This window comes from Pogoniulus pusillus, chromosome 4 (genome assembly GCF_015220805.1).
Source record: "Pogoniulus pusillus isolate bPogPus1 chromosome 4, bPogPus1.pri, whole genome shotgun sequence".
Lineage (NCBI taxonomy): Eukaryota > Metazoa > Chordata > Aves > Piciformes > Lybiidae > Pogoniulus > Pogoniulus pusillus.
Window position 1 is genome coordinate 20,694,521 of NC_087267.1, and position 26,500 is coordinate 20,721,020.

General features: G+C 44.0%; 2 protein-coding genes and 1 long non-coding RNA gene across 5 annotated transcripts in view; 2 read left to right on the forward strand and 1 right to left on the reverse strand.

Annotated features, from left to right (window-relative positions):
- Window positions 1-222: 222 nt before the first annotated feature.
- Window positions 223-5,773, forward strand: LOC135174797 (uncharacterized). Its single transcript, XR_010302091.1, has 2 exons — window positions 223-442; window positions 5,240-5,773. It is a non-coding gene; the product is annotated as an uncharacterized LOC135174797 (long non-coding RNA).
- A 238-nt stretch (window positions 5,774-6,011) lies between these two features.
- Window positions 6,012-20,604, reverse strand: RAD51AP1 (RAD51 associated protein 1). Of its 2 annotated transcripts, XM_064142345.1 has the most exons (9): window positions 20,460-20,604; window positions 17,136-17,185; window positions 14,063-14,204; window positions 12,937-13,043; window positions 11,752-11,826; window positions 10,389-10,535; window positions 9,157-9,312; window positions 8,475-8,606; window positions 6,012-7,359 (listed from the first exon to the last, which is right to left on the reverse strand). In XM_064142345.1, exons 1-9 carry the CDS (start codon window positions 20,477-20,479, stop codon window positions 7,232-7,234), a joined length of 957 nt encoding a protein of 318 aa, XP_063998415.1. In that variant the 5' UTR covers window positions 20,480-20,604; the 3' UTR covers window positions 6,012-7,231. The 2 variants fall into 2 exon arrangements, with proteins under 2 accessions (XP_063998415.1, XP_063998413.1); XM_064142343.1 differs by lacking the exon at window positions 11,752-11,826.
- A 14-nt stretch (window positions 20,605-20,618) lies between these two features.
- Window positions 20,619-26,500, forward strand: part of FERRY3 (FERRY endosomal RAB5 effector complex subunit 3) — a 30,954-nt gene continuing 25,072 nt past the window's right edge. Inside the window, exons 1-4 of one of the 2 annotated variants that reach the window (XM_064142342.1) lie at window positions 20,619-20,706; window positions 22,725-22,919; window positions 23,194-23,339; window positions 24,560-24,741. In XM_064142342.1, the coding sequence (XP_063998412.1) occupies window positions 22,742-22,919; window positions 23,194-23,339; window positions 24,560-24,741 (506 nt within the window). In that variant the 5' untranslated portion in view covers window positions 20,619-20,706; window positions 22,725-22,741. Of the gene's footprint in view, window positions 20,707-22,724; window positions 22,920-23,193; window positions 23,340-24,559; window positions 24,742-26,500 lie in introns of those variants that run through there. The other variant, XM_064142341.1, reaches the window with a different exon arrangement.

The window sequence follows — 26,500 nt, forward strand, 5'->3', positions numbered from 1 at the left end:
CATACTTCCACAGCCTTTCAGGAGCAGATGGAAAACTCTGCCTTCAAATTTTATTTGGCAAGAAGGATGAATCAATGCAAAAAAAAAAAAGGGGGGGGGGGGGGGGGGGGAGGGAAGCTGCAGCTGATCTGATCAGAGACAAGTTCCTTCCAGTTCCAAAGTGTGCATGCTTCAGAAGAAAACACACATTCTGTTGTCACTTATTATTTTACTACAGACTCGCTGGGGCTAATGAAGATGGAGCACAACAGTGATACATGAAGAGGATCAGACTTTCTACACAGAGCCACGTACACCAAGAGGGGAAAATATCTCCCATACAGACCATGATTTTTTCCCTGAAATGACAGTTTCAAGACTATTCAGTGCTCTATCTATATCTTGCTGATTTAAATGTTCCCAGGAACTTTGGCAGCTCTCCACATCTACAGCTCCTCTGCAGGTAGGCTAAATTCAGTCAGCTGTGAGCAAACACATCTCATCTGCCTTTCCTTTATGAGCACACTTGTGGAAAAGGCTTTGAGCCATTGTGTGTGCCCAATGCTTCCTGCAGGGATCCCTCAGAAGGGCAGATAGAAGGGGTGGGAGGAGCCAGGCAAGGTACAAGAGCACTAAGGCCCATGGACAGGACAGGAAAGTGGGCTCAGAAGCATTCACTTACTGATCTTCATCTCAGGTATACCAGCTGGTTTGCTTTCCCAAAGCTGGCAGTGGCTTCATGGTTCCTTCGGCATAGCCATGTGAACACAATCAATGAGTGTGTTTTTAGCATGGAGTTGAGTTCCAACTCCTACAAAAGAACTACACATTATTAAAATCACAGGCAGATGAATCTGCTAGGCCTTCGTACACACAGAGACAGAGCTTTAGCATGCATCATGTCCTCTAGAAAGTCAATGTCTTTTATAGCATCAAGGAAACACAGAACTGCTTCAGTTGGAAGGGACCCCCAAAGTTCAGCTAGTCCATCCCCTCTATGGTCAGCAGAAACTTCCTTCACTAGATCATGTTGTTCAGAGCCTTGTCCAGCCTAACCTTGAGTATCTCCAGGGATGTGGCCTCAACTATGTCCCTGGGCAACCTGTTTCAATGTTCCACCACTCTCATAGTGAAGAACTTGTTCCTAACATGCATTCTAAATCTTCTCTTTAATTCCAAACCATTGTGCTTCATCCAATCAGTGCAGGCCTTTGCAAACAGTACCTCTGCAGCCTTCTTGTAGATCATGTTCCTGTACTGGAAGGCTGCTCTTAGGTCTACCCTAAGCCTCCTCTTCTCCAGGCTGAACAATTCCAGCTCCCTCAGCCTGTTGTTGCAGTAAAGATGATCCAGCCCTCTACATAGTACCTACTGTTTTTCTATAGGAATTAAGAGTCAAATTTTACTTTTCTAAGTTTTGCTGTCACTGGATAAGTAAATGCAAGGTTGTTGATAGTAGTAGTCATTGTGGATTCAAGTGCAGTACACCTGAGTGTCTTCATCCTTATTTTGCCTTTGCCAAAATACTGCATGTATTCAAAAACATCCACAGCAGACCTGAGGAACAGCTACCTACAGAATATATCTGGTTGGAAGAGACCTCAGTCCAACTCTTGACCCAGTGCTGAGGGGTCAATGCTAAACCATATTCCTAAGCACCAGGTGCACAAGCTGCTTGAACACCTGCAGACACAGTGACTCCAACACAGCACTGGGCAGAATATTCCAGTGTTTGAGTACCCTCTCTGTGAAGAAATATTTCCTAATATCCAGCCTGAGCTTCATCTGGCACAGGTTGGAACCATTTCCTCTTGCCACAGAATCACAGAAATATCCAGGTTGGAAAAGACCCTCAGGATCACCAAGTCCAATCTATAACCCTACAAGATTCACATTAAACCATATCCCTAAGCACCACATCCAAACAACCCTTAAATAGGTCCAGGGTCAATGACTCAACCACCTCCCTGGGCAGCTCATTCCTGTCACTTGACACCAAGTAGAGAAGAGGTTGCCCCTCCTTGCTCCAACCTTCCTTCAGGGAGTTGTAGAGAGCAATGACGTCTTCCCTCAGCCTCCTCTTCTCCAGACTGAACACTCCCAGCATCCTCAGATGCTCCTCACAGTCCAGGTACTCCAGGCTTTCCTCCAGTCTTGTTGCCCTTCTCTGGATACTCTCCAGCCCCTCAATGTCCTTGCTGTAGTGAGAGGTCCAGAACTGAACCCAACACTCAGATGTTGCCTCACCAGTGCTGAGCACAGGAGAATGATCATGTCCTGTCTCTGCTGCCCACAGTGCTTCTAAGTCAAGCCAGGATGCCACTGGCTTTGTTTGCTGCCTGAGCACACTGCTGGCTCATATTCAGTTGACTGTCAGCCAATACCCCCAGGTCCCTCTCCAAGTTGCAGCTTTCCAACCATGATGCCAACCACCAGCTAATGCTCTCAGTGCCTGCTTTCATGCTTTCTCCTATCTCATGGTAGTAGGTTATCTCTGTTACATCCTCTGCTGCTCACATGCCACCCGTCTCTCTGCAAATCCAACTGCGAACCACAGCACAGCTCTGCAGGACTGGAATAATTTAACTTGCTGCCCTCTAACGTCCATCTCCATCACAGCTACAAGCTCCTGTTGGCACTCCAAGAAACGTGTGCCTGTCTTAATGCTTCTGCTGAGATGAGGTCCACAAGGTGTTTCTACCTTGTGGACCTAACTTCTGATTAAAACTCTTCCAAAGGAAAGAAACTATCAGAATTAAAGATTTACACAGATTTGGTGGAAGTCAAAAAAGAATTAATTAAAAAGGACCTTTGAGTAAGATCTCACCTATTCGAGGAGGGAAAAGGTAAGATAATCTTTGGCTCTATTTTACACAGTAGTTTATCTCCAAGTGCATAAATATCATGTCTTTCCTGTTTCATCAGATCTATTGTCTCATATTTCACATGATCACAAAATGTTAGGGCTTGGAAGGAACCCTGAAACATTGTCCAGTCCAACCCCCCCTGCCAGAGCAGGATCACCTACAGCAGGTCACACAGGAATGCATCCAGGTAGGTTTGGAATGTCTCCAGAGAAGGAGACTCCACAGCCTCTCTGGGCAGCCTGTGCCAGGGCTCTGGCACCCTCACAGTGAAGTTTTTCCTTTTGTTCACATGGATCCTCCTCTGCTCCAGCTTGCACCCATTGCCCCTTGTCCTGTCATTGGATATCTCTGAGCAGAGCCTGGCTCCACGCCCCTGACACTGCCTTGCACATCTTTACAAACATGAATGAGATCACCCCTAAGGCTCCTCTGCTCGAAGATCCAAGTCCCAGGTCTCTCAGCCTGTCCTCAGCAAGGAGATGTTCCACTGCCTGCATCATCTTTATGGCCCTGCTTTATGGCCCTGCCACTTTCAAGCAGCTCCCTGAGGTTCCTTTTGAACTTAGTGACCCAGAACTGGACACAGCATTCCTGATGTGGCCTCACCAGGGCATGCAATTGACTTGGCCCCAAGAACTATAATTATGAAAATGACTTTGGTGAAAGGAATTGACATGCTTGAGTGTCAGACAGAAAGTAAGTAGAGTAAGGAATATGTAGATCTGGACTTCTACAGGGTAAGTCAAGCTGCAGGTGCTTTTGTGTTCTTATTCAGTTAAGGCTGGGGAAAATTCAGTTTTCACTCTTTAGAAATTAGAGCTAGACTGAAAAGCCATTAAAATAAAACCAAATTGGGGTGAGGGGGTGATTTACAAAATGAAATTTCAGATTTTCAATATCCTAAATATATGGCAACAGCACATGCTCCAAGTTCTTGTTTAAAATGTACACAAGCATGGTGATTACTGTGCAAGGAGAGAAAGATTCAGCACAGTAGCAATAGACTTAATACAAGTGAGAGCTGCTTTATTCACAGCTTTTGGGCTTCCTCTCAAGAGAATGATGTCACACAATCAGAGACAGACCACTAACGCTTTGAAATAGCAGGACAAACTGCTTGCAAATGAGAAGAGCAGGCTTCTGCATAGAGGATCACAGGATGTGGTAACACTGGTTTGTCATCTTTGTGGTTTACACTGACATGTTACTGGTCTGTCAGGTAAAAGAAAGGGGAGACAACAAAAAGGATAGAGCATGAAAGCCAGATTACATTTATCTGATTAGACAGAGTGCAGTCTCTCTGGAAAATAAAAGAGCACTTTCATAGAATGGCTTAGGTCGGAAGGGACCTTAGAGATCATCTTAACCCAACCTTCCCACCGTGGGCAGGGACACCTCTCATCTAGACTCGGCTGCTCAAGGCCTCATCCAACCTGGCCTTGAACACACTCAGAGAGGAGGCATCCACAACTTCCGTGGGCAACACATTCCAGAGTCTCACCACCTTTATACTGAAGAATTTCTTTGTAAGACCCAGTCTGAATCTACTCTCCTGTTGGAGAATTTCTTGCTAACTGGACATGAAATGATAAACATGAGCAACCTGTGTCCTTGAGTCCATCTTGGGAGTTAAGATACCAGGCACTGGGTAGCACCCCCCACATGCAGCTGCAGGGGGTGGAGTGCCAGCTGCATGTGGGTAGTTAGCCAGCCCCAGAGGCTGACCCTCAGATTGTTATGGTATATTACTCTATCCATGCCATGCTTGTAACCCTGTGCCCTCTATATGTAACCAATCTTGGTGGAGCAGGCCTCTTGCAAGAATGCATATAAGTCTCTGCATCATGGAAATAAAGCGGACTATGACCATCTAACCATACTGGTGAACAAAGAGTCATTTTACTCAGGCGCTCCACCAGCACTCTCCCTCAATTTAAAACCATTCCCCTCTTGTCCTATTGCTAAACACCCTCATGAAAAGTCTTTCTCCAGCCTTCCTGTAGGATCTCTTCAGGTGCTGGGAGGAAGCTGTAAGATCCCTTCAGGTATTGAAAGGCAGCTCCAAGGTTTCCTTCTACAGCTACCTGAAGGGAGGTTGTAGCCAGGTGGGGGTTGGTCTCTTCTCTCAGGCAACCACCAATAGAACAAGGGGACACAGTCTCAAGTTGTGCTGGGGGAGGTACAGGCTGGATGTTAGGAGGACATACAGAGAGAGTGATTTGCCATTGGAATGGGCTGCCCAGGGAGGTGGTGGAGTCACCATCCCTGGAGGTGTTCAAGACTGGATGAGATATTTAGTGCCATGGTCTGGTTGATAGGTTGGACTGGATGATCTTGGAGGTCTCTTCCAACCTTGTTGATTCTATGATTCTACCAAAGTCTTCTTTCTCCAGGCTGAACAACTCCAGCTCCCTCAGTCTATCCTTACAGCAGAGGTGCTCCAGCCCTTACACCATCTTTATAGCCCTCCTCTGGCCTCGCTCCAGCAGCTCCATGTCCTTCTAGAGATGGAGACACCAGAACCAGATGCAGTATACCAGGTGGGGTCTCACAAGAGCAGAGTGTGTTTTGAAGAAGAAAAAAAATGGGATGAAAGAATGAGAGAAAAGTGTAGTTACTGTAACTACCTGCTGCAAAAATATTTTCCTGAAGCACCACATTGAGAAAATACTTTGCAATGCTACATACATATCCATGTAGCAAGAAAATGCAAAAATCATGTGAAGTTTGTATTTATTCCTGGGAAAAAAACCCAAGATAAAAGTAAAACAATTCATGCCTGTTTAACACAATGAGACCTGTGATGCCAGTGAAGGACCTGCTTTTTTACGTGACCACTCCCAGTGGAAAGAAAAGAACTGAAGCAACAATGGGGAGGCAATGGATTGGGATGCTGCAATGAGCCATGCTGGGGCCCACAGCTCTGAGTTTCTTACTTTGCTGCAGCTGGCTGTGCTCTGTATGACAGAGACAGGGGCTGTGTAATTACGCACAGACAAAGAGAATCAGGAAAAAGAGTAACAACACAGGTATTACACACTACCTACCACAGGCATTATTCTTAGATACTTCCTTTTTCTTCTGCTTCACCCTTGCTTCTGAGAAACAGGTTTTCACCTTCAGGTTCCTTCTCATTCCGTCCATAAGGCAGTAAGCACACTGGTCTTAATAAATACCCATTTATTAATTTTAATAATGTAAATACTATACAGCAAGAAGGTAATTTGTCATGACATAGTTTTGCCTTGGGCAGCACCATGCTTTTGGCTCTGCATAATAGGGCTACATAGCTCTTTGTTAATGCAGTTCACTCAGTTGTGACCAGATCCCTTAAACGATAGAGGGGAGAAATGCATTTGCTGCGTCATCAGTAGCAGATTAGACAGGAAATTATTTACATTGTGGACCCATAAATTCGAAAATTTAGTCTCATTACTCACTAAATATCATGCAACACTTTAAAAAATCCACTAACAGTTGCACTAGCAGTGTAACAATCTCTTCTTAAGAATGTGCCAGATAAGGAATTTCCAAGGGAAGACTCTTCCCAGCTGCACCAAGCAAACCACCCCTTGTTGTAACAAAAACTAATTTTAAACTGAATTATATGTTTTGAAGTCAAGCTTGAAATTAAAAGACAGTACCAAGTCAGGCAGGAGATTATACAGGGTATATCACAGTCCTCAGGTAAGACTGAGGAACTCAGAGCAAAATCCTGTCTGAACCTGAAAATGCTGCAGACTCCCAGAAAGCGCATGCACACATAAAAATACTTGCCAGTTGGTTGGTAGTCAGAAGTTTAGTAGTGATTTTCATCAGTAAAATCAATTAATGTAATTAATTTAATTACATAGATTATTTTATTTCAATAAAAAAATACAACATTCTAAAATACATTTCTCTATATAATACATTTTAAAAAATCATTAAAATCCACATATGTGAAATGCAAACATGAACAGATTTTGAGAGATCAGGGATGAACTTTCCAGGAAATGGTAACTTAACTCTTGCAAGAAATATTTGCAAGCAGTAACTTTCATTTATGTTAAGAATCCATCTGAGATGTTGATCTACAGCTGACATAGTGCTGTCTAGACGGTTTTGATGCCAAGAGTTTAAATATCAGCAAATTATAAGTACTACAAACATGTTTCTGAGTATAATACATCAAAGGGCTTGTGATACAGATGTCACCTTGATTAAATTATGCAGTATTATGCAGTAGCACTTAATGATGCCCAGCACTCTGCAGAATAAAAACTCATTGTAGTATTAAGCATGTAAGTAACAGTCCTCCAAACCAGATGATGCTCACCATCTATTCATAAGCAAAACACTTTCTCAAGTCCTTTCCTCCAGGTGGCACCTTGTCACTTGTTGCTTCACTGGCTGGTAGCACTGGGATGCAGTGGCTTGACTCTTGCTAGTCTGGAGAGGCCGAGTCTAAGACACTGAGTAGGTGACTTAACTGAAATGTGTTTTGTAGGGTTATTACTGCTTCCTGATGCAGCTGAAAATAATTTTTAAACAAAAAGAAGGTGTAAGAAGATTTAAAAAGAAAATAAATCATATGACTGTTCTCTTTTTATAGCTTTTACAGCAGAACAAAAAAGTATTTTAAAGGCAATGGAAAAAGGTGTGAAGAAAACACCACAGAAGCACACAGAAACCACTATAGTCACTGAGAATCAGGCTGTCTGGGAGACAATGCAGCAGGGACGGTGCAGAGTTTTAATTAACCAGCAACACACTGGAGCAACACTGGATAAAAATATATAAATTCTTCCCACTGTATTCTTGGGTGCTGCACAAAGAATTACACACCTAAATAACATTCCAAGTGGGAAAAGATGGCTTGGAAGAAAGGAGATGAACAGAAAGTGTATAGAAGATTAAATATGAAGGAGAATCAGAGATAGTAATCAGCAGCAGTATGCACAAACACCTTAAGAAAATAAAGTTTCTAGGCATTTGCTTTACTAGAGCAGCTAAAGCATCCCAATATTTTTCCTAATAAAATTTCTTTCTAATAGATAATAATGCAGAAAATACAAGGCATAAATAAAGCTCTTAGGAAGATAGAAGTGGCCACACGACAATCTCTTGCTTAAGATTTGATGCACACTGGAAAATACTTTATTAAACTCGCCACATAAAGGAGTTAAAGAGGTAAGAGTTAAAAAGTAAAAGAGGTTAAGAGGAAAGGATGTAAAGAAGATGTGAGAAAAAGAGATAAGAATCACAGAATCAACCAGGTTGGAAGAGACCTCCAAGATCAACCAGCCCAACCTAGCACCCAGCCCTATCCAGTCAACTAGACCATGGCACTAAGTGCCTCACCCAGTCTTGTCCTGAACACCTCCAGGGATGGTGACTCCACCACCTCCTGAGCAGCCCATTCCAATGCCAACCACTTCCTCTCTAAAGAGTGAAGAAGAAAAGAAGCACAAAAATACTGTTTCTTTCCTTTTACTTTTTACACTGACTGCCAAAGGAATATTTTTCACCACAGAAGGGCAGTCACTTTTCTGAAACACTGCTTATTTGTTTGCTTGCTTTTAGGAAAGATTGCTAAAAAGTCCTGTCAACTCCTGTATCTGTTTAGAGTTATAATCTTACAGGTACCTGGGGGTATCCATCTAGGTTTCTTGTCTGTTACTGGACTTGATGTATGTAGAGGCCTCCCAATTGGTTGTGAAGAACTGGACATCTTTTGTGTTAGCTCAGATTTTTGTTCTGCGATCGGTGAAAGAGAAGCTAGAGGTGACAGTTAGTTGGAAAATAAAGTGACATTAGAAACATACTCTTCAGCAGAAAAAACATCATACTGCATAAAATGATAGATCATGGTACAGGGTGGGCTCCCTGTACTGAGTGAAACAAGGGGGATGTTACTAGACTGACATGAATTTAAGCAGTCCTTGTTACACTCTGCAATTTCAACCCTGGTTTGAAAATAATTGGTGTAACAATTTCTTCCTGAAGATGTGCCAGGTACAGAACTTCTAAAGGAAGATTATTCTGTCAGCTACACAAAGCAAACCATTTCTTCCTGTAACTAAAACTAATTTTTAAACTCATTTGCATGTTTTGAAATCATGCCTGAAAACAAAAGACACTACCAAGTCGAACACAAGATTAACAACATGGTAAGAATCTTCTTAAGCTATTTAAAAGAAATTGTGTTAGTGGCACAGTGAACAATTAACTCTGAAGGAGAGCATATTTCATGTTTTCCACCAAGTGGTTAGTAGAACTGGCATTGTTTAGCTATCCTTGAATTAAAAATTAATAAACACAAACTTACCTGTGCTATTAATCTTGGCTTTGGCAGTTTTCTTCTCTCTTTCTGTTGGCATCTTTTCCCTGGTTTTCTTTTTATTTCCTTTAGCTTTTTGCTTTTTCACAGCAAAGTCTTCATCATCATCCTCACTATAATCAGAATCTTCTTCTGACTCCTCACCTACAGCAAGGAAATAAAACTTACTATTACTCCAGGGCCTTCTATTCATATAGTGGACATAAAAAATCCTGGGTGTCTTAAGGATACAGTAAAACAAATTTGCCAGTTTTTATACACTGAACTGAGAAAGAAAAAGCCTCCTTAAAACATTCTGTATCTACAGAATTCTTGCTCTGTACTCGAACAATGAAATGCTCTAATATAAACTGCATACAACAATGTTCTGAACAGTAGAATTACCAATATTCCACATCTGCAAAATAAAAAAGTTAAAAGCATTTGGCAGGGCTTCTGATTTTTACATATTCCTATTCATGGCTGCATAAAGTAGAAACACTATGTTTAGTTTCAGCTGTAAAAAAGAGATTTTATAAAATCCCAGATATTACTAGATCTTGAAAATAGCTCTCTGTCAACAGGAATACCTGCATTATTCACCCTGATATTTTATTTCATTGTCAATTTTAGAAATATTTCCAATAATATTTCCATCCAGGAAGGAATAAAAGAATGGATACAAACACATTAACCACTAGGGAATGAGAGATATCCCTCACACTCTGCAGGAATTCAGTACTAGGCTGCTACTAGAAGCAGAGCACGAGGCTAGGCTGATATCTCTTATTGGATGCAGCATATTTTTTAAGAGTTGAGACCTGGAGGAAGGAAGCAAGGGTGACCACTTATTTCTTTAAAATAAAGTTAAAGCCAATACTCAAAGTGCTAACATCTGACACTACTCCTGAGTCACTGAATGCAAAACCCAGACAACTGGAAAAATTAACAGAGGTTCTTTAAGTCAAACTTTCCTGGACAAGGTCAGTAGAAGAAATTAGTTGATGTACTGCAGCAAATGCAGTGTAATTGTTAACAGTTTCGGGGGATGTGTATGAATAAGCTCCAATGCTTAAACTTATTGTCAAAGTGCAATTGAGGTTCCAGTAGTACTACAAGAAAATGCTTCAGTAAGAAGGGAAGATACAAGCATTATGCATGTCACTGAAAAGATAAACTAGATGTAAGGCATCATATTAAAAGTGCTTCTAAGGTGAGGACTTTTATAGAGAAGAACCTACTGGGTATAGCCTCTGGGTCAGAGTCAGTAGTGTGCTCTCTGTCATCACTGTCAATGGTGAGTGACTTCTCATGTGCTGCAACTTTAGATGTTGTTCTTTGCCTAAAGTCAAACCCGGGTATGTCATCATCCATAACTTGATTCAGACCTAGAAAAGAGGAGGTGAGCAAATAAACTAAAATTCACAGTAAATCTACTCTCCATCTCAAAAAGAAACAAGTATTCAAGTCTCCAGAATTTCCTGTGGAAGGGTACTACACACAAGTGTATCACTGGCACTTGTTCTCGTAGAATCATAGAATCAACCAGGTTGGAAGAGAGCTCCAAGATCATCCAGTCCAACTTAGCACCCAGCCCTATCCAGTCAACTAGACCATGGCACTAAGTGCCTCATCCAGGCTTTGCTCGAATACCTCCAGGGACGTTGACTCCACCACCTCCCTGGGCAGCCCATTCCAATGCAAATCACTCTCTCTGGTAAGAACTTACTCCTAACATCCAGCCTGTACTTCCCCCAGCACAACTTGAGACTGTGTCCCCTTGTTCTATTGCTGGCTGCCTGGGAGAAGAAACCAACCCCCACCTGGCTACAACCTCCCTTCAGGGAGTTGTAGACAGCAATGAGGTCTGCCCTGAGCTTCCTCTTCTCCAGGCTGCACAATCCCAGCTCCCTCAGCCTCTCCTCATAGGGTTTCTGTTCCAGGCCCCTCACCAGCTTTGTCACCCTTCTCTGGACACATTCCAGTACCTCAATATCTCTCTTGAATTGAGGAGCCCAGAACTGGACACAGGACTCAAGCTGTGGCCTGACCAGTGCTCAGGTACAGGGGAAGAATAACCTCCCTTGTCCTGCTGGCCACACTGTTCCTGATACAGGCCAGGATGCCACTGTCTCTCTTGGCCACGTGGGCACACTGCTGGCTCATCTTCTCATCTGGTTGTAATTTCTGGTTGTGGATGTTATCAATCAAGCTACCAAAATTTCAGAAAACCAAAAACAGCACAGCAAATACTTTGGACACACTTATTTTATGCTTAAGCATTACGGATTCATCAAGGAGTTGAGTGTAAAGTGTAGTGTCCTGAAGAAGTAAATAAAGCCAGCACCTTGAATTATCACCTCTGTTGCTTTTCCAATGAACTGTTGGTCATCTGTACAAATCTGATTCAGCAATACACAACTTTCACCAATTGAAGACTGAGATAAAATTGTTATGAAAAAAAAATAATGGATCCTTCAGTCTTCAAGACTCTTTTTTCCCCATGTAAGTGAAAACCAGAAACCAATGGAAAAAAAGAGATAAGCTACTTAAATGTATCTTCAAATGCTATTTGTGAAATGACAAAGTATGAGATCAACTCACCTAAAAGTTCACTGTCTACGCTGCAGTTGGATAAAAGTGGTCTCCTCTGTTCATTTCCTGATTCAATATTCTTACCTGGTTTAGGATCCAAAAAGCAAACAAACAAGAATGAAAAATGATGGTATATAAACCCCTATGTTATTAACAGTCAAGAAATTAAGAAACTAAAATAGCTAATCCTAGAATGGTCTGGGCTGGAATGGACCTCCAAAGTTCATCTAGTCCAACTCTCACTGCAATCAGCAGGGACATCCTCAACTAGACCAGGTTGCCCAGAGCCCTGTTAAGCCTCACCTTGATTATCTCCAGGGATGGGGCCGCAACCACCTCCCTGGGCAACCTGTTCCACTGCTCCACCACCCTCATAGGAAACAACATGCCTGTTCCTAATACCCAATCGAAATCTGCTCTTCCCTAGTTTGAAGCCATTGCCTCTTGTCCTGTCACCACAGGCCTTTGTAAACAGTCTCTCTTTATCCATCATGTAGGCTCCCTTCAGGTACTGGAAGGCTGCTATTAGGTTTCCCCAGGCTCTCCCCTTCTCCAGGCTGAACAACCTCAGCTCCCTCAGCCTTTCATTATAACAGAGCTGTTCCAACCCCTTGATCATTTTTGTGGTGCTCCTCGACCTGCTGTCAGCTCCATGTCATTCCTATATTGAGGGCTCCAGACCTGAACACTGTACTCCATGTGAGCTTTCACCAGAGCAATGAGAATCAACTCTCTCCATCTGCTGGCAATGCTACTTTCGATGCAGCCCAGGATATGATTTGCCTCCTGGGTTGCCAGCTCACACTGTCTGCTTGTGTCCAGCTTCTCGTCCATCAGCACCCCCAAGTCTTTTTTCACAGGGCTGCTTTCTATCATGTCTTCTCTCAACGTGTCTTGACAGTGAGGATTGTTCTCAACACAGACTGGAGGATGAGGTGACAGAAACCTACCCTTCTTTATTTGTCTGTAATCAATTTGTAAATTTGGAAGATCTTATAGGAAAGTTATTTTTTCTCACAGAAAAAAAACAAAACATAAAACAGACAAAGAATTTTTAGACAGTACCTAAAAATCCTCATCTCCTTACCAGGACCTGATATAAAACATGATTTTCAACCTATTGCACTGTAAAATACATTCTGTCTGAATTCACTAGATATAAATAAAAAGCAATGCATTGAACTGTAAAATAACCTTGTTCTGAATTTTGCACCTCAGGGTTTTTTGCAGATTTTTCTTTGATGGATAAGGCTAAGGCCACTTCTAAATCTCTTTGATAAAGTTTGTCATCCAAGGATAGCCTGGAAAAAACCACCAAACATGCAAATTAATAAAACAACATGTGTGTCATAGATCTACTTTTGACTCAGTGAATTTATTTATATTCAAATACTTGTAGAGATTCATTTTCCAACACATTTTATAGCCTATTATATGAATCATAGAATGATGTGGGTTGGAAGAGACCTCCAAAGGTCATCTAGTCCAACCCCTTCTGCAGTAAGCAGTAGGATCTTGAACCAAATTGGGGTGCCCAGAGCCTATGATTAGTGTTATTTCCCCAAAAAGAAGTACACCAAAGCTAAAGGTATTATAGTTGCTAAACATTCTGTATACTCCTAACTGGCAGTACCACAGAGAAAGACGATTCATAGAATTGTCAGGGCTGGAAGGGACCTCAAGGATCATCAAGCTCCAACCATTCCTGCCATGGGTAGGTACACCTCACACTAGATCAGGTTGCTCAGAGCCCCACCCAGCCTAGCCTTAAAAACTTCTATGGATGGGGCTTCTACCACCTCCCTGGGCAACCTGCTCTAATGTCTCACCACCCTCATGGTGAAGAATTTCTTTTTACCACACTGAAATATTATGTTTATACACAACTTTACCACCTAAACAATTAATATCTTTTTTTTTCATTGACAATGACTTAATATTTTACATCAAGCCTTAAACAGACTCTTTTTCAAGGAGTCACACTTTTATTTATGCTTCTGTTTTATGAGTTATTTTGCACTGCAGAGGTACCAGTAAAAGACTGGATAAGCAAATCAGTTCTGCACCCACACAGGCTGTTTGTTGGGAGTTTTTTAGAGCTGTAACAAAACAGATGTAGCTCACTACCCAACTTGGGTATCACATTATCCTTGATATGCAGTTATAGCAATAAAGCTGAAAAAATTATCACAATAATAGGTTAGGGTTTTATTCTCAGCTGCTTAAAATTCTAGGGAAAACAAACAAAATGCCACCAAAGCAAATAATATTACTGAAATCCATTTTTACATAGAGCTAATCACATTTCAACATTCCTTGCCTTTTAATAGGTGTCTCCTTTTGTGACCAAGTCGACTCCTTATGTGGCTTTTTTGGCTTCTCTTTTTTTTCCTTCTTTGGATCCTTGAGCTGTGATTTGGATTTTTTGCTTGAAGGTGCAGCTATACATGCAAAATCTTCATCTGTTTAGAGAAAACAGCAACAATGTTTAATGAGTTTTCCTATATTCTTCCATGTGATCAAAAGAAATTGTTCCACTTAATTTCATCACAGACTAAAAATTATACCAAAGATAATATTCCTGAAATTAATTCTATTTTTAGAGGACACAACCATTATAAACTATTCTTATACATATTTTAAATGAAAATTACATGAGATCTCTTTGGTATGTACTTTTTTTCACAAGGTAATTATCTCAGACTGCATCACTAATACATCAATAAAGCTTCAATGTCCAATGTGCTACCAGATTGTTCGTAACTAGAAGAAGGAACAAAGGGCACAAACTGGAACACAGAAGGTTCCACCTCAACATGAGGACAAACTTCTTTACTGTGAAGATGACAGAGCACTAGAAGAGGCTGCCCAGAGAGGCTCCACAGATACTCAAAACCCACCCAGAAGTGTTCCTCTGTGACCTACCCTAGGTGATCCTGCTCCAGCAGTGGAAGTGGACTCAATGATCTCTAGAGGTCCCTTCCAGCCCCTAACATCCTATGATTCTGTGAAGTGGTCACTTATAATTTAGAAAAGTAATGCACTGCCTTTTAAACCCCTGAAACTAAGAACTTGCATTAAACTACATGATTCGTAAGAGACCTTCAATACCAATTCAAACAGTTCCTGGGATCCAGCAAACAGCACAGAAAAAAGCCCCCCCACAAAATCTCATGAAAGTAATCAAATCAAATCAAATCAAATCCTGTTGAGAAAAATGCTTAACACCCATTCAGGCTTAAAGTATAAGAGGACTGTTGTAAAAACAAACAGGTTCCAATCTGCTTTTTTAATCATTGGAACTCAAAACTTGACTATGTCCCTAACCAAAACATATCATGATACAGAGTGGATAGAGGAATGTTCAGTCTACACAAAATGGATTAACACACCCTTTTGTAGTCTTATTTATGACTCACTGAACTGAAAATCAGGAGTACACAGAGCAAAAATGACCTGCACTCAGCAAGGACATCTTACACTACACGGAGGCTGCTGGTGAGAGAATGAGGGAATGGCCTCAAACTGTGACTGGGTAGGTTTAGACTAAACATTAGGAAAAAACATTTCCCAGCAAGAGTGGTCAGGCATTGGAATGGGCTGCCCAGGGAGGTGGTTGAGTCATCAACCCTCAATGTGTTTGGATGTCATTTGGATGTGGTGCTTGGAGATATGGTTTAGGGTGAACCTTGTAGAGTAGGAATATCAGTTGGACTTGGTGATCCTGAGGACCTTTTCCAAACAGAATGCTTCTGTGATACACCATGTTGCCCAGAGCCCCACTGAGCCTCACCTTTAATATCTCCAGGGATGGGGCCTCAACTACCTCTCTGGGTAACCTGTTCCAGTGTTCCACAACTATCATGCTAAATAACTTCCTCCTAACACCCAAACTAAATCTCCTCTCATTTCAAACCACTGTCCCTCGTCCTATCACCATAAGCCTTTGTAAGCAGTCTCTCTCCATCCTTCTTTCAAGTCCTTTTCAGGTACTGGAAGGTTGTTATTAATAGGTCTCCCTGGAACCCTCTCTCTTCTCCATGCTGAACAATCACAGTTCCCTCAGCCTGTCTTGCAGCAAGGTGTTCCAGCCCTCTGATCATTTTCATGGCCCTCCTCCAGACCCACTCCATCAGGTCCATGTCCCTCCTGTGTTGAGTGGTCCAGAGCTGGATCACAGTATCACACAGTATCACAGTATCATCAGGGTTGGAAGAGACCTCACAGATCATCAAGTCCAACCCTTTACCACAGAGCTCAAGGCTAGACCATGGCACCAAGTGCCACGTCCAACCTTGCCTTGAACTGCCCCAGGGACGGCAACTCCACCACCTCCCCAGGCAGCCCATTCCAGTGTCCAATGACTCTCTCAGTGAAGAACTTTCTCCTCACCTCCAGCCTAAACCTTCCCTGGCGCAGCCTGAGGCTGTGTCCTCTTGTTCTGGTGCTGGCCACCTGAGAGAAGAGAGCAATCTCCTCCTGGCCACAACCACCCCTCAGGTAGTTGTAGACAGCAATAAGGTCACCCCTGAGCCTCCTCTTCTCCAGGCTAAACAATCCCAGCTCCCTCAGCCTCTCCTCATAGGGCTTGTACTCAAGGCCTCTCACCAGCCTCGTCGCCCTTCTCTGGACACGCTCAAGCATCTCAACGTCCCTTCTAAACTGGGGGGCCCAAAACTGAACACAGTACTCGAGGTGTGGTCTAACCAGTGCAGAGTACAGGGGCAGAATGACCTCCCTGCTCCTGCTGACCACACCATTCCTGATGCAGGCCAGGATGCCACTGGCTCTCTTGGCCACCTGGGCACACTGCTGGCTCATGTTCAGGCAGGTATCAATCAGTACCCCCAGATCCCTCTCTGTTTAGCTGCTCTCCAGCCACTCCAACCCCAGCCTGTATCTCTCCATGGGGTTGTTGTGGCCAAAGTGCAGCACCCTGCACTTGGAGCTATTGAACCCCATCCCATTGGACTCTGCCTATGTGTCCAGGCGGTCAAGGTCCCAGTGCAGAGCCCTTCTGCCTTCCAACTCAGTCACATCTGCCCCCAGCTTGGTGTCATCTGCAAACTTGCTGATGACTGACTCCATGCCCTCATCCAGATCATCTATGAAGATGTTAAAGATGCAGTACTTCAGGTGACATCTTACCAGAGCAGCAGCAGAATCACCTCTCTCCATCTTTGGTGCACAACTCTTTTACTGCAGCCCAGGATGCCAATGGTGTGCCAGGACGCAAGCTCACAGAGTCTGCTCACACCCAGCTTCTTGTCCACCAGCATCCTTAAGTCCTTTTCCTTATGGCTGCTTTCTAGCACGTCCTCCCCCAGTCTGTATTACATCTTTAGTGGTTACATGTTTGCCATGTCTGTTATTTACATGAGCATGTCACCTACCATCATCTTCCAAGTCTCCAAACTGAGAGTAATCAACAATTTTCTTGTTCCTGTGGCAAAAAAACATACACTATTAACCTTCTCAGATTGAGCATCTCGACTTACTAACATGTGATAGATGGATAGATTGGATGGGCCAATGTTAATGGGGTGAGCTTCAACAAGGTCAAATGCCAGGTCCTGCACTTGGGCCACAACCCCATGCAATGCTACAGGCTTGGGGCTGTGTGGATGGAAAGCTGTCTGGCAGAAAAGGACCTGGGGGTTGTAACTGACAACCAGCTGAATATGAGCAGTGCCCAGGTGTCACAGAAAGCCAATGGTATCCTAGCTTGGTTTAGAAATGCTGTGGCCAGCAGGAGTAGGGAAGTGATGGTTCTCTTGGACTCTGCTCTGGGGAGGACACACCTTGAGTATTGTGCTCAGTTTAGGATACTGCATTACAAGAGAGATGTGGAGGTGCTGGAGTCAGCGCAGAAGAGGGCAGCAAAGCTGGTGAAGGGACTGGAGAATAAAAAAAAGTCCCTTCCTGGCTTTCTTGTAAGCCCCCTTCAGGTACCAAGAAGACTGTAAAAGGTCTCCCTAGAGCATTCTTCTCTCCAGCTCAAAGTCTCTCAGCCTGTCCCCATAGGGGAGCTTCTCCATCCCCCTGATCAACCTTGTAGTGCTCCTCTGGAAGCAGCTCCATGTCCTGCTTATGCTGGGGGCACCAGAAATGGAGGCAGTGTTCCAGGTGGGGTCTCACAAGATCAGAGTGGAGGGGTAGAATCACCTCCCACATCCTTGCTCCTTGTGATAGGACAAGAAGCAATAGGTGTCAGTTGCAGCACAAAAGGTTCCACCTCAACACAAGGAGGGACTTCTTCACTGTAAGGGTCACAGAACACTGTAACAGGCTCCCCAGAGAGGCTGTGTGTGCTGGTTTGAAGCTAGCTAGAATGCTTTGGTGAGAAGAATTAGATTACAGGCTGTGACAGGGAAACAGTGGTGATGTCTACTTCACTCATAGGCTTGCTGAGATGTATAAGAACAAGAACACAAACATAGAAAACTGAATTACTGCCTGGGCTGTGGCTGAACTTCTCTTTCTAACCTAACCTGCCATCTTTGTGACTAATCCACCTACTTCCTAACTCCCCTAGCCAACCCTCAAAACTACCTCAAACGTAAGGCAAGATCTGAGGTAAGGTAGAGGAGTGGGAGGGAGGTGGAAGGGTGGTTGAGAGCCCCTCCTGGGGACTCAGGTTTCTGGGAGGGCTGTTGTGTTTCTGTATTACCTTTTACCTTGTATATTTCTGTCTATAACTGTATATACTGTAAATATCCGCTTGTATATTGTGCTAAGCTGTAAATAAAAAGCTTGCTTCAATTTTCAGAGCCACTGAGTCTAGACTGGGTGATTTCCAAAGCGGGGGGGGGGGGGGGGGTAACACTCAAACCACCACACTGTGGAGTCTCATACTTTGGAGACTTTCAAGGCCTGTCTGAATATGTTCCTCTGTGACCTGAGCTAGACTGTGCGGTCCTGCTCTGGCAGTGGGGTTGGACTCAATGATCTCTTTGGGTCCTTTTGATATGGGGAATGAGAGACAGCACAGAATAGACCATTACATAGAATCACATAGAGAAGAATGATTAACAGGAGATTCACAAGTAACAATGCAAGACACTCCAATGTTAAAGAAACAAAGACATTCCTTCCAGTGTTATCTAGGAAGATAGGCCATAAAGAGGAAGAATCAGGTAACATCCGTCATTAACTATTCACCCCTCAGTAAGCCCCCTTGATGAAGCAGATGACCACCAAGGGACCGAGAAGGATACTGCAAACCTACAAGGTCACCAAGGTCCAGGCAAAAGGTTAAAAGTACATCTTGAAGAAATCACCGCCCACATCTAGAAGACCCCTGACCATGATTCCTAGAGAACACGACGCAGGCGCAGCTAATCAACATACAAAGAGGAAGCGGGTGGGCTTAAAGTAGTGAATATGTATAGGTACCCTGTGAATAGGGATGAAATCATTGTATAAATGTGGGACGACTCGCTGCTTCAGGTATGCACGTCTGTGCTGGAGAGATCCCCCGTGCATCTGCAGGCAATAAACATACCTACTTTATAACTACTGAGTTATAGAGTCTTTTCCGCACGTCACTTTTCGACCCCTGACATCCTGCGATCCTGCTGGTCACACTTCTTTTGTTACAGCCCAGGACACAGTTGCTTTCTGGGCTGCAAGCACACACTGCCAGCTCCCTGTTGAATTTATCATCAACTGACACCTCCAAGCCCTTCTCTAGACAGCTCTTAAGCCACTCCTCACTCAGCCTGTATCTATGATTACGGTTGCCCTGACACAAGTGTAGGACCTTACACTTGGCCTTGTTGAACTTCATGAGGATGGCTTGAGCCCACCTCTCAAGCCTGTCCAAGTCCCTCTGGATGCATCCCTCCCCTCTAGTATGTCAATCGGACCACACATCTTGGTGCCATCCACAGACTCGCTGAGGGTGCCTCGGTCCCACTGCCCATACTGCTGACAAACATAACCGACAGCTCTGGTCCCAGATCCCTGAGGGACGCCGCTTGTCGCTGGTCTCCATGTGGACATCCGTCACTGATCACAGCTCTGAGCGCAGCCATCCAAGACAGCATAGCTATTAGGAACCACTTCTGATCTTATTTTAAACTCCTATTACTTCTTAATATCCCTGCTTTTTGTCGTTATACCGTGGTGGCAGCACTGGACTATCCTTATGTACAATCTCCTTCAGAGCTGCTACTGATCAACGAAACTAACTCCCGGGTCACTTCTGAGCACTCGAAATGTGTTTTCCATAACCTTCCTAGGCGAGTTTCCCAAGAGGCGCTGCCAAAGGTACACAGTGGGGGCTCAGGAGGCACTTTCAAGTCCACCCCAGAGACCCACGGAGGAACACCGCCCGCCGCGGCTGCTCTCAGCTGCCCGTGCCGCCGCCCGCGCTTTTTCCCAGCTGAAACGGACGCAGCGGCAGCCCTGCCCTCAAGCCCCGCGCTACACCATGCTCAAAGGGCTCCGAGCACAGAGAGCCTACCCGAGCAGCCTACGCAGAGCGCCGAGGGGCGGCGGAGACCTCACCCTCCGCAGGTAACGGCCGCCGGCGGTGCCGCGCGACGGTTCCTAGAAAGCGCCGGGCGCGGGCTGCTGGCGCCCGAGCACCTCGGAACGGCCCGGCACGGCCTCCAGCACGGCCTCCGGCACGGCCTCGGCACGGCCGCCGGCATCCCGCACTCCTCGTGTCCCGTCCCCGATCCGCGCCGACACGCGCGCGCGCACGCACGCACCTCCTCACCGGCCGCGACATCCCGGGGCTGGCGGCCGCGCGCCGGCGGATACGTTGCTGCCCCCGCGGCGCGGGCCCTGCTTCAGCACATTCGTCACGAAGCGGGTAAGTGGCGAATCTGCGGCCCCTGACGTGAAGGTTCTAAGAGGGAGGCGGGAACTGCTGGCGCCGCTGCTTTTTCCAGCGGAAGAGCCGCACCCCCGCGCCGTGGGTTGCCGCTGCCCGTCACCTGTCTGTGCGGGACCCAGGTGAGCGAACAGGGAGCAAGACAGTGCTCCTGCTCTTCGCGGCCGGGAAAGCGACTCCATTTGCCTGCGGGCGCTGCTCCGTCCGAGCTGAGGGGCTTTGTTTACCCTGGGGTTTTGGAGCCTTCCCGGGGAGGGGGTGAACGGGGTGGCATCCTCCGGGCCTTTTCCTCCCGCCACCAGCTTTGTTTCTGCTTTTTTCCAGTAACGGGTGCTAATGTTGTTTGTCGTGGCGTGGGCCACCGGTTTGGCACCTCAGCTGGAGCTGGGGGCACCAGCGCCTGTTAAGGGGAGAGACTTTGCCCCTCTCTGCTGGAGCTGCTCTGCGGTCAAAGGCGGCGATTGCCACCTGCCTCTGACTTTTTCCTCTCCACTAAATCTTGTTTCGTCGGCGGGCAGCAGAAAGACGCTTGTCAGTGTCGTATTTCTGAGTAGTGTCCTTTAAATCCCTCTTCCTCGTCACGGAGGGAGAGGATACCTGGAGAAAGCCTCGGCAGAGCTCGCCTTGAGTGAGATTTTTGTTGTTGAGGTGAAGTGGTTTATAACTGATCTGCTTAACCCCTCTTCAACGTGTAGCTTTGTTCGCAAAACAAAACCAAGTCGACCAATGAGCTAGTCCCGTGAATTTTGCTGTGGAAGGCTGTTGATGATGATGATTTTATTTTCTACTTCTCCTTGGATAGTGGTAGAGCAACGAGATTTCAGATGGAGTATTGTGTCCACCTTTGCAGGTATTGCTCAAAAGAAAAGAATGGAAACTACTCCTCATTGGAGACCATTATTGACACAGTTATGTGTTGTCCTTATGTATTTTCATACTGTGGACAGTTCTTTTGCTTTTCTTTTGGCTTACTTTTAAAGTTACTATTTAATAATCATGGCAATCTATCCTAAAGTAGGTTACAAAGTGACAAAATGATTATCTTCTAAAGAGGGATACAAATTCCTATGCCTCCCTCCAAGTCTACCACCTGCAGAAAGAACGAAAAGAAAGCCTAATGTCGAGGAAGGATTTCAGATTTTGAGATATACATGGCAGCAGTTACAGTGTCTGAGCTGAAGTTTGCAGGTTCAGTTGAAGTTTGCAGACTCAGTTGAAGTTTATGCAGATTCTTCAGAGCATTTCACAGGATGTTAAGAGTTGAAAGGGACCTCTGGAGATCTCTGAGTTCAACTTTCCTGCCAGAGCAGGAGCATAGAATCTAACAAAGGTCACACAGGAACACATCCAGACAGGTCTTCCAGAGAAGACGACTCCACAGCCTCTCTGGACAGCCTGTTCCAGTGCTCCCTGACCCTTACAGTAAAGAAATTCTTCCTCATGTTGAGCTAGAACTTCCTGTGCTTTAGTTTCCATCCATTGCCCCTTGTCCTAACACAGGGTATAATTTAGAGGCTGTCCCTGTCCCTTCCTTCCTGACCCCCAACCCTCAATTATTTGTAGACATTTAATAGATCCCCTCTCAATCTTGTCTCTGGACTAAAAAGCCTCAGGGTTCTCAGCCTTTTCTCCTCAGGCAGTGCTCCAGTCCCTTCATCATCTTCATAGCTCTCCATTGGACCCTCTCCAGTAGATCCCTGTCCCTCTTGAGCTGGGGAGCCCAGAACTGGATGCAATACCCCAGGTGATAGCAGGGTAGAGTAGAGGGAGAGAATAACCTCCCTCAATCTGCTGGACAGACTCTTAATGCCCCCCAGGATCCCATCAGCCTTCTTGGTCACCAGGGCACATTGCTGTCCTGTGGATATCTCAGTGTTTTTGCCTAAATTCTGCCTGCTGTAATTTATAAAGGCTATTACCCAAGCTCATGTATTGATACATTCAATTCAATATTTTAGAAACTAGTATTTATGCTGTGGTTCCCACCTGTGTATTTGTAAGTCAGAGTTAATATACCAATAAAAAACCTGGGTTTTTTACGTTTTCTTGCCACAACTGCTAACTATTAACAAAGCCATGCTTAGTTAGGAGTTTTGCTTACAGCTTTATGAAAATGTGACTTTTTTTATTTCTAATGCAGGAAATCAACTCAAGAAAATGAAGCCTAATAAAGAGAAGACCTGCACTAGGGAGAGAGACTATGTGTACAAATTTAGTGCTGGAAATCAACACTTGGTGCTTACTGTGCCTCTCAGATTCCCTGTGCAAGAGAATATTAGTCATTTGCACGGACGCCTAATGCTTCTGCACAACCTACCATGTTTTATAGAAAGTGGTAAGAGTTGCTTTATTTAATTTATTTTTGTTCCATTAGTGTCATATATCCACATCCAAAAGTGCCCTGCAGCCTGCTTTAAGAGACCAAAAGAAGGGTATTTACCAGGACAGCTTTAAAGAACTTGTTTCCAATGCATTAAAGAAAATTATTATCAAATAAGGTATTTGAGTAGAAGGTGTTCAGAAAAGCCTTATTTGTATGTTTCCCAGATGATTACCAGTACTTCCACTGAATGATTTATTGATGGGACATTCTCTTCTTGTTACATTAGACCTGAAGCAATCTCTTGATAAGTTCATAGAAGAGGAAACTATAAAAGATTATGATACAGAAGCTGAAATGGCTCTGGAAGCAGTGAAGTCAGGAAAAGTGGACATAAACCAGCTGGCAGATTCTTGGGCTAAAGCTTATAAAGAGGTAAGATTGAGGCTGAAAAGGTAATATTCAGGACCTGCTTTGTGGAGAGACTGTGTGTGTACAGACAGAATCACAGCTGTGAAGATGACAAAATTATACTGGAATTTGCTTTTAGTGAACAATTCTTAGAATTTTTTTCTTCTTGATTTATGAAAGTCTTCATTAAATCTTCATCCTATAAATTCTCAGTCAAGTTATTCCTGAATTTAGTACTGCCAAAAGATACAAAATTGAGAGGTAAATAGCTAGTGGTATTCAAACAAAAATAGACTTGTTAAAAGCAAAAGCTAGTACAGTGGTACCCTTATCCTGAATCTCAATAATAACAATGAGGACTCCAAAGAGAAAGTGTACAGCTAAGACTTTCCAGCTCATTTCCTCAGCTCTTGTGACTGGTTTACATTGTTTAGCAATGATGAGGCTTTAGCTAGAGTTATGCATTCTGTTCTGTGTGTAATGCTCAAAAAAGAGGAATGCAGAAGAACTGGAGGAGTCCTAATAAAGAGAAGGAGTGATAGAAACTTCAGCATTTGTGGAAATATTTATGGGAATTGAGTTTGCCTGTCATGGAATACAGAAGAGTGTGAAAAATCCCACAATTTATGTCTGTTACAAAGAGAACTGTAAGCAAATCATCTGCCCTAATAAATGTCAACGAAGTTAAGCTAGCTTAACTTTTAAGAAGGAAAAGTGTGTATTGGGTGAGCTTGGGAATGTGATAAAGCACTGAAAGAGTTTACAAGCTTCTGTGCTAGTGGTTTGTTTGAGCGGGTTAGCCTGATTTCAAGGGTTAGGATTAAGTCAGTTCTTGATGTTGCAGTGATAACAATCTCAATTTGTCAGCTGAATCTCGCAGGAATGGTTGCATATATAAGTTGCGTTGTATTTCAGTATAAAAGAGCTTGCAAAACTGGCATCTTTGGGTCAGTCTGTGTTCAGTAAAAGTAACTTTCTTAAATCAGCATTGTTGATTAAATTTTACTGAAGTTAAAGGTTAATTATCTTTTCTAGCAAAGCATTGTTTGCACAGCTGGTGGTTTGGGCCCTATCTAAATTCACTCAGTTGCAAATGTAGATAATTTTGTGCTTTTCACATTGGTAATGGCTGAAAAATGGTGATTCCTCACTGTAGTCAAAATCTTGATGTTTCTTGATGTTATGTGGGATCCTTCTATGTCCTAAACTATACTGTATGCTTTAAAATCTTTTACAATGTGTAGACAACGTTAGAATATGCAAAACCTGAAGAACCAAGCTGGGATGAAGATTTTGCAGATGTTTATCATGATCTGATACATTCTTCAGCTTCTGAAATGCTGTTAAACCTGGAACACAATTACTTTGTTAGCATCTCAGAATTAATAAGTGAAAGAGATGTGGAATTGAAAAAACTACAGGAAAGGTATTCCTTTTATTTTTTCTCCATCTTATTAAATACCACAATATGCGTACAATTCAGAGAACAACATATGTCAACTTGTATTTGACTATGTAAGCCCTATTTCCATTTTGTATTTACCTCTTTAGAGATATTTAGTATCACAGAATGTCAGGGGCTGGAAGTGACCTCAAAAGATCATCCAGTCCAACCCGCCTGCCATAATATGATCACCTATACCAGATCGCACAGGAACGCATTTGGAGAGGTTTTGCTTATCTCCAGAGAGGGAGACTCCACAACCCCCATGGGCAGCCTGTTCCAGTGTTCTGTCACTCTCGCAGTGAAAAAATTCCTCCTGATGTTTATATGAAACTTTCTATGGTTCAACTTTCACCTATTGCCTCTTGTCCCTGCACGGGGCATCACCGTGTAGAACTTGGCTCCATCCTAGTACTTAGCTTGTCTCATTAGGGTCCACTATAGGCAACCAGCAATAGAGCAAGGGGACACAGTCTCAAGTTGTGCCAGGGGAAGTCTAGGCTGGATGTTAGGAGGAAGTTGTTGTCAGAGGGAGTGATCTGCTATTGGAATGGGCTGCCCAGGGAGGTGGTGGAGGCACCGTCCCTGGAGGTGTTCAAGAGAAGACTGGATGAGGCATTTAGTGCCATAGTCTAGATGACTGGATAGGGCTGGGGGATAGGTTGGGCTGGATGATCGTGGAGGTCTCTTCCAACCTGGTTGATTCTATGATTCTATCTTATACTACTGAGTCACTGAAAATAATCAAAGCTAAGGCAGTCAAAATAATACAATAGTTGATTTTCATTATTCTATCCACATTGAAGTGGTCTAAAAACATAGGGACTTGGCTGAAATAAAACAAGTACAGAAGCAGCGCTGTGATCATAGAATCATAGAATCAACCAGGTTGGAAGAGACCTCCAAGATCATCCAGTCCAACCTATCACCCTGCCCTATCCAATCAACTAGACCATGGCACTAAGTGTCTCATCCAGTCTTTTCTTGAAGACCCCCAGGGACAGTGCCTCCACCACCTCCCTGGGCAGCCCATTCCAATGGGAAATCACTCTCTCTGTGAAGAACTTCTTCCTAATATCCAGCCTATACCTACTCTGGCACAACTTGAGACTGTGTCCCCTTGTTCTGTTGCTGGTTACCTGGGAGAAGAGGCCACCCTCCACCTGGCTACAATGCCCTTTCAGGTATTTGTAGACAGTAATAAGATCACCCCTGAGCCTCCTCCTCTCCAGGCTAAGCAGGCCCAGCTACAACATAAAGTGCTTAGGATATCTATAAAATAAATTCTATGAAAATATGAGCAAAACACTTCAAAATTAAACCAGAAACTGTGGCATTTGAAATTTAGGAAAGTCTCTGTGGGATTCCCAGTTTCCTAGTAAGCTTGCATAGCTGCAGGTGGTTGCTTTGCCCACAAGAGGGAACACACACGATGCTGGTTTTCCTTTTCATTCCGGCACCAACCCCCTCTTTTTATGAAGAATGCCTTAAGCAAAATGAAGACTCACGAATATGGATGGAGTATAGATGCTAGGTATGAGAGGTGCTTGTGAAGTGACAGGAACAGGTTAGTTTAGCACTTTAAGTGGCAATATTGCCAAGCTGCAACTTGGGAGAGAGATGTGGGGGTACTGGTTGATAGTCAACTGAATATGAGTCAGCAGTGTGCCCAGGTGGCCAAGAAAGCGAATGGCATCTTGGCTTGTAGAAACCCTGTGGCCAGCAGAAACAGGGAGGTGAT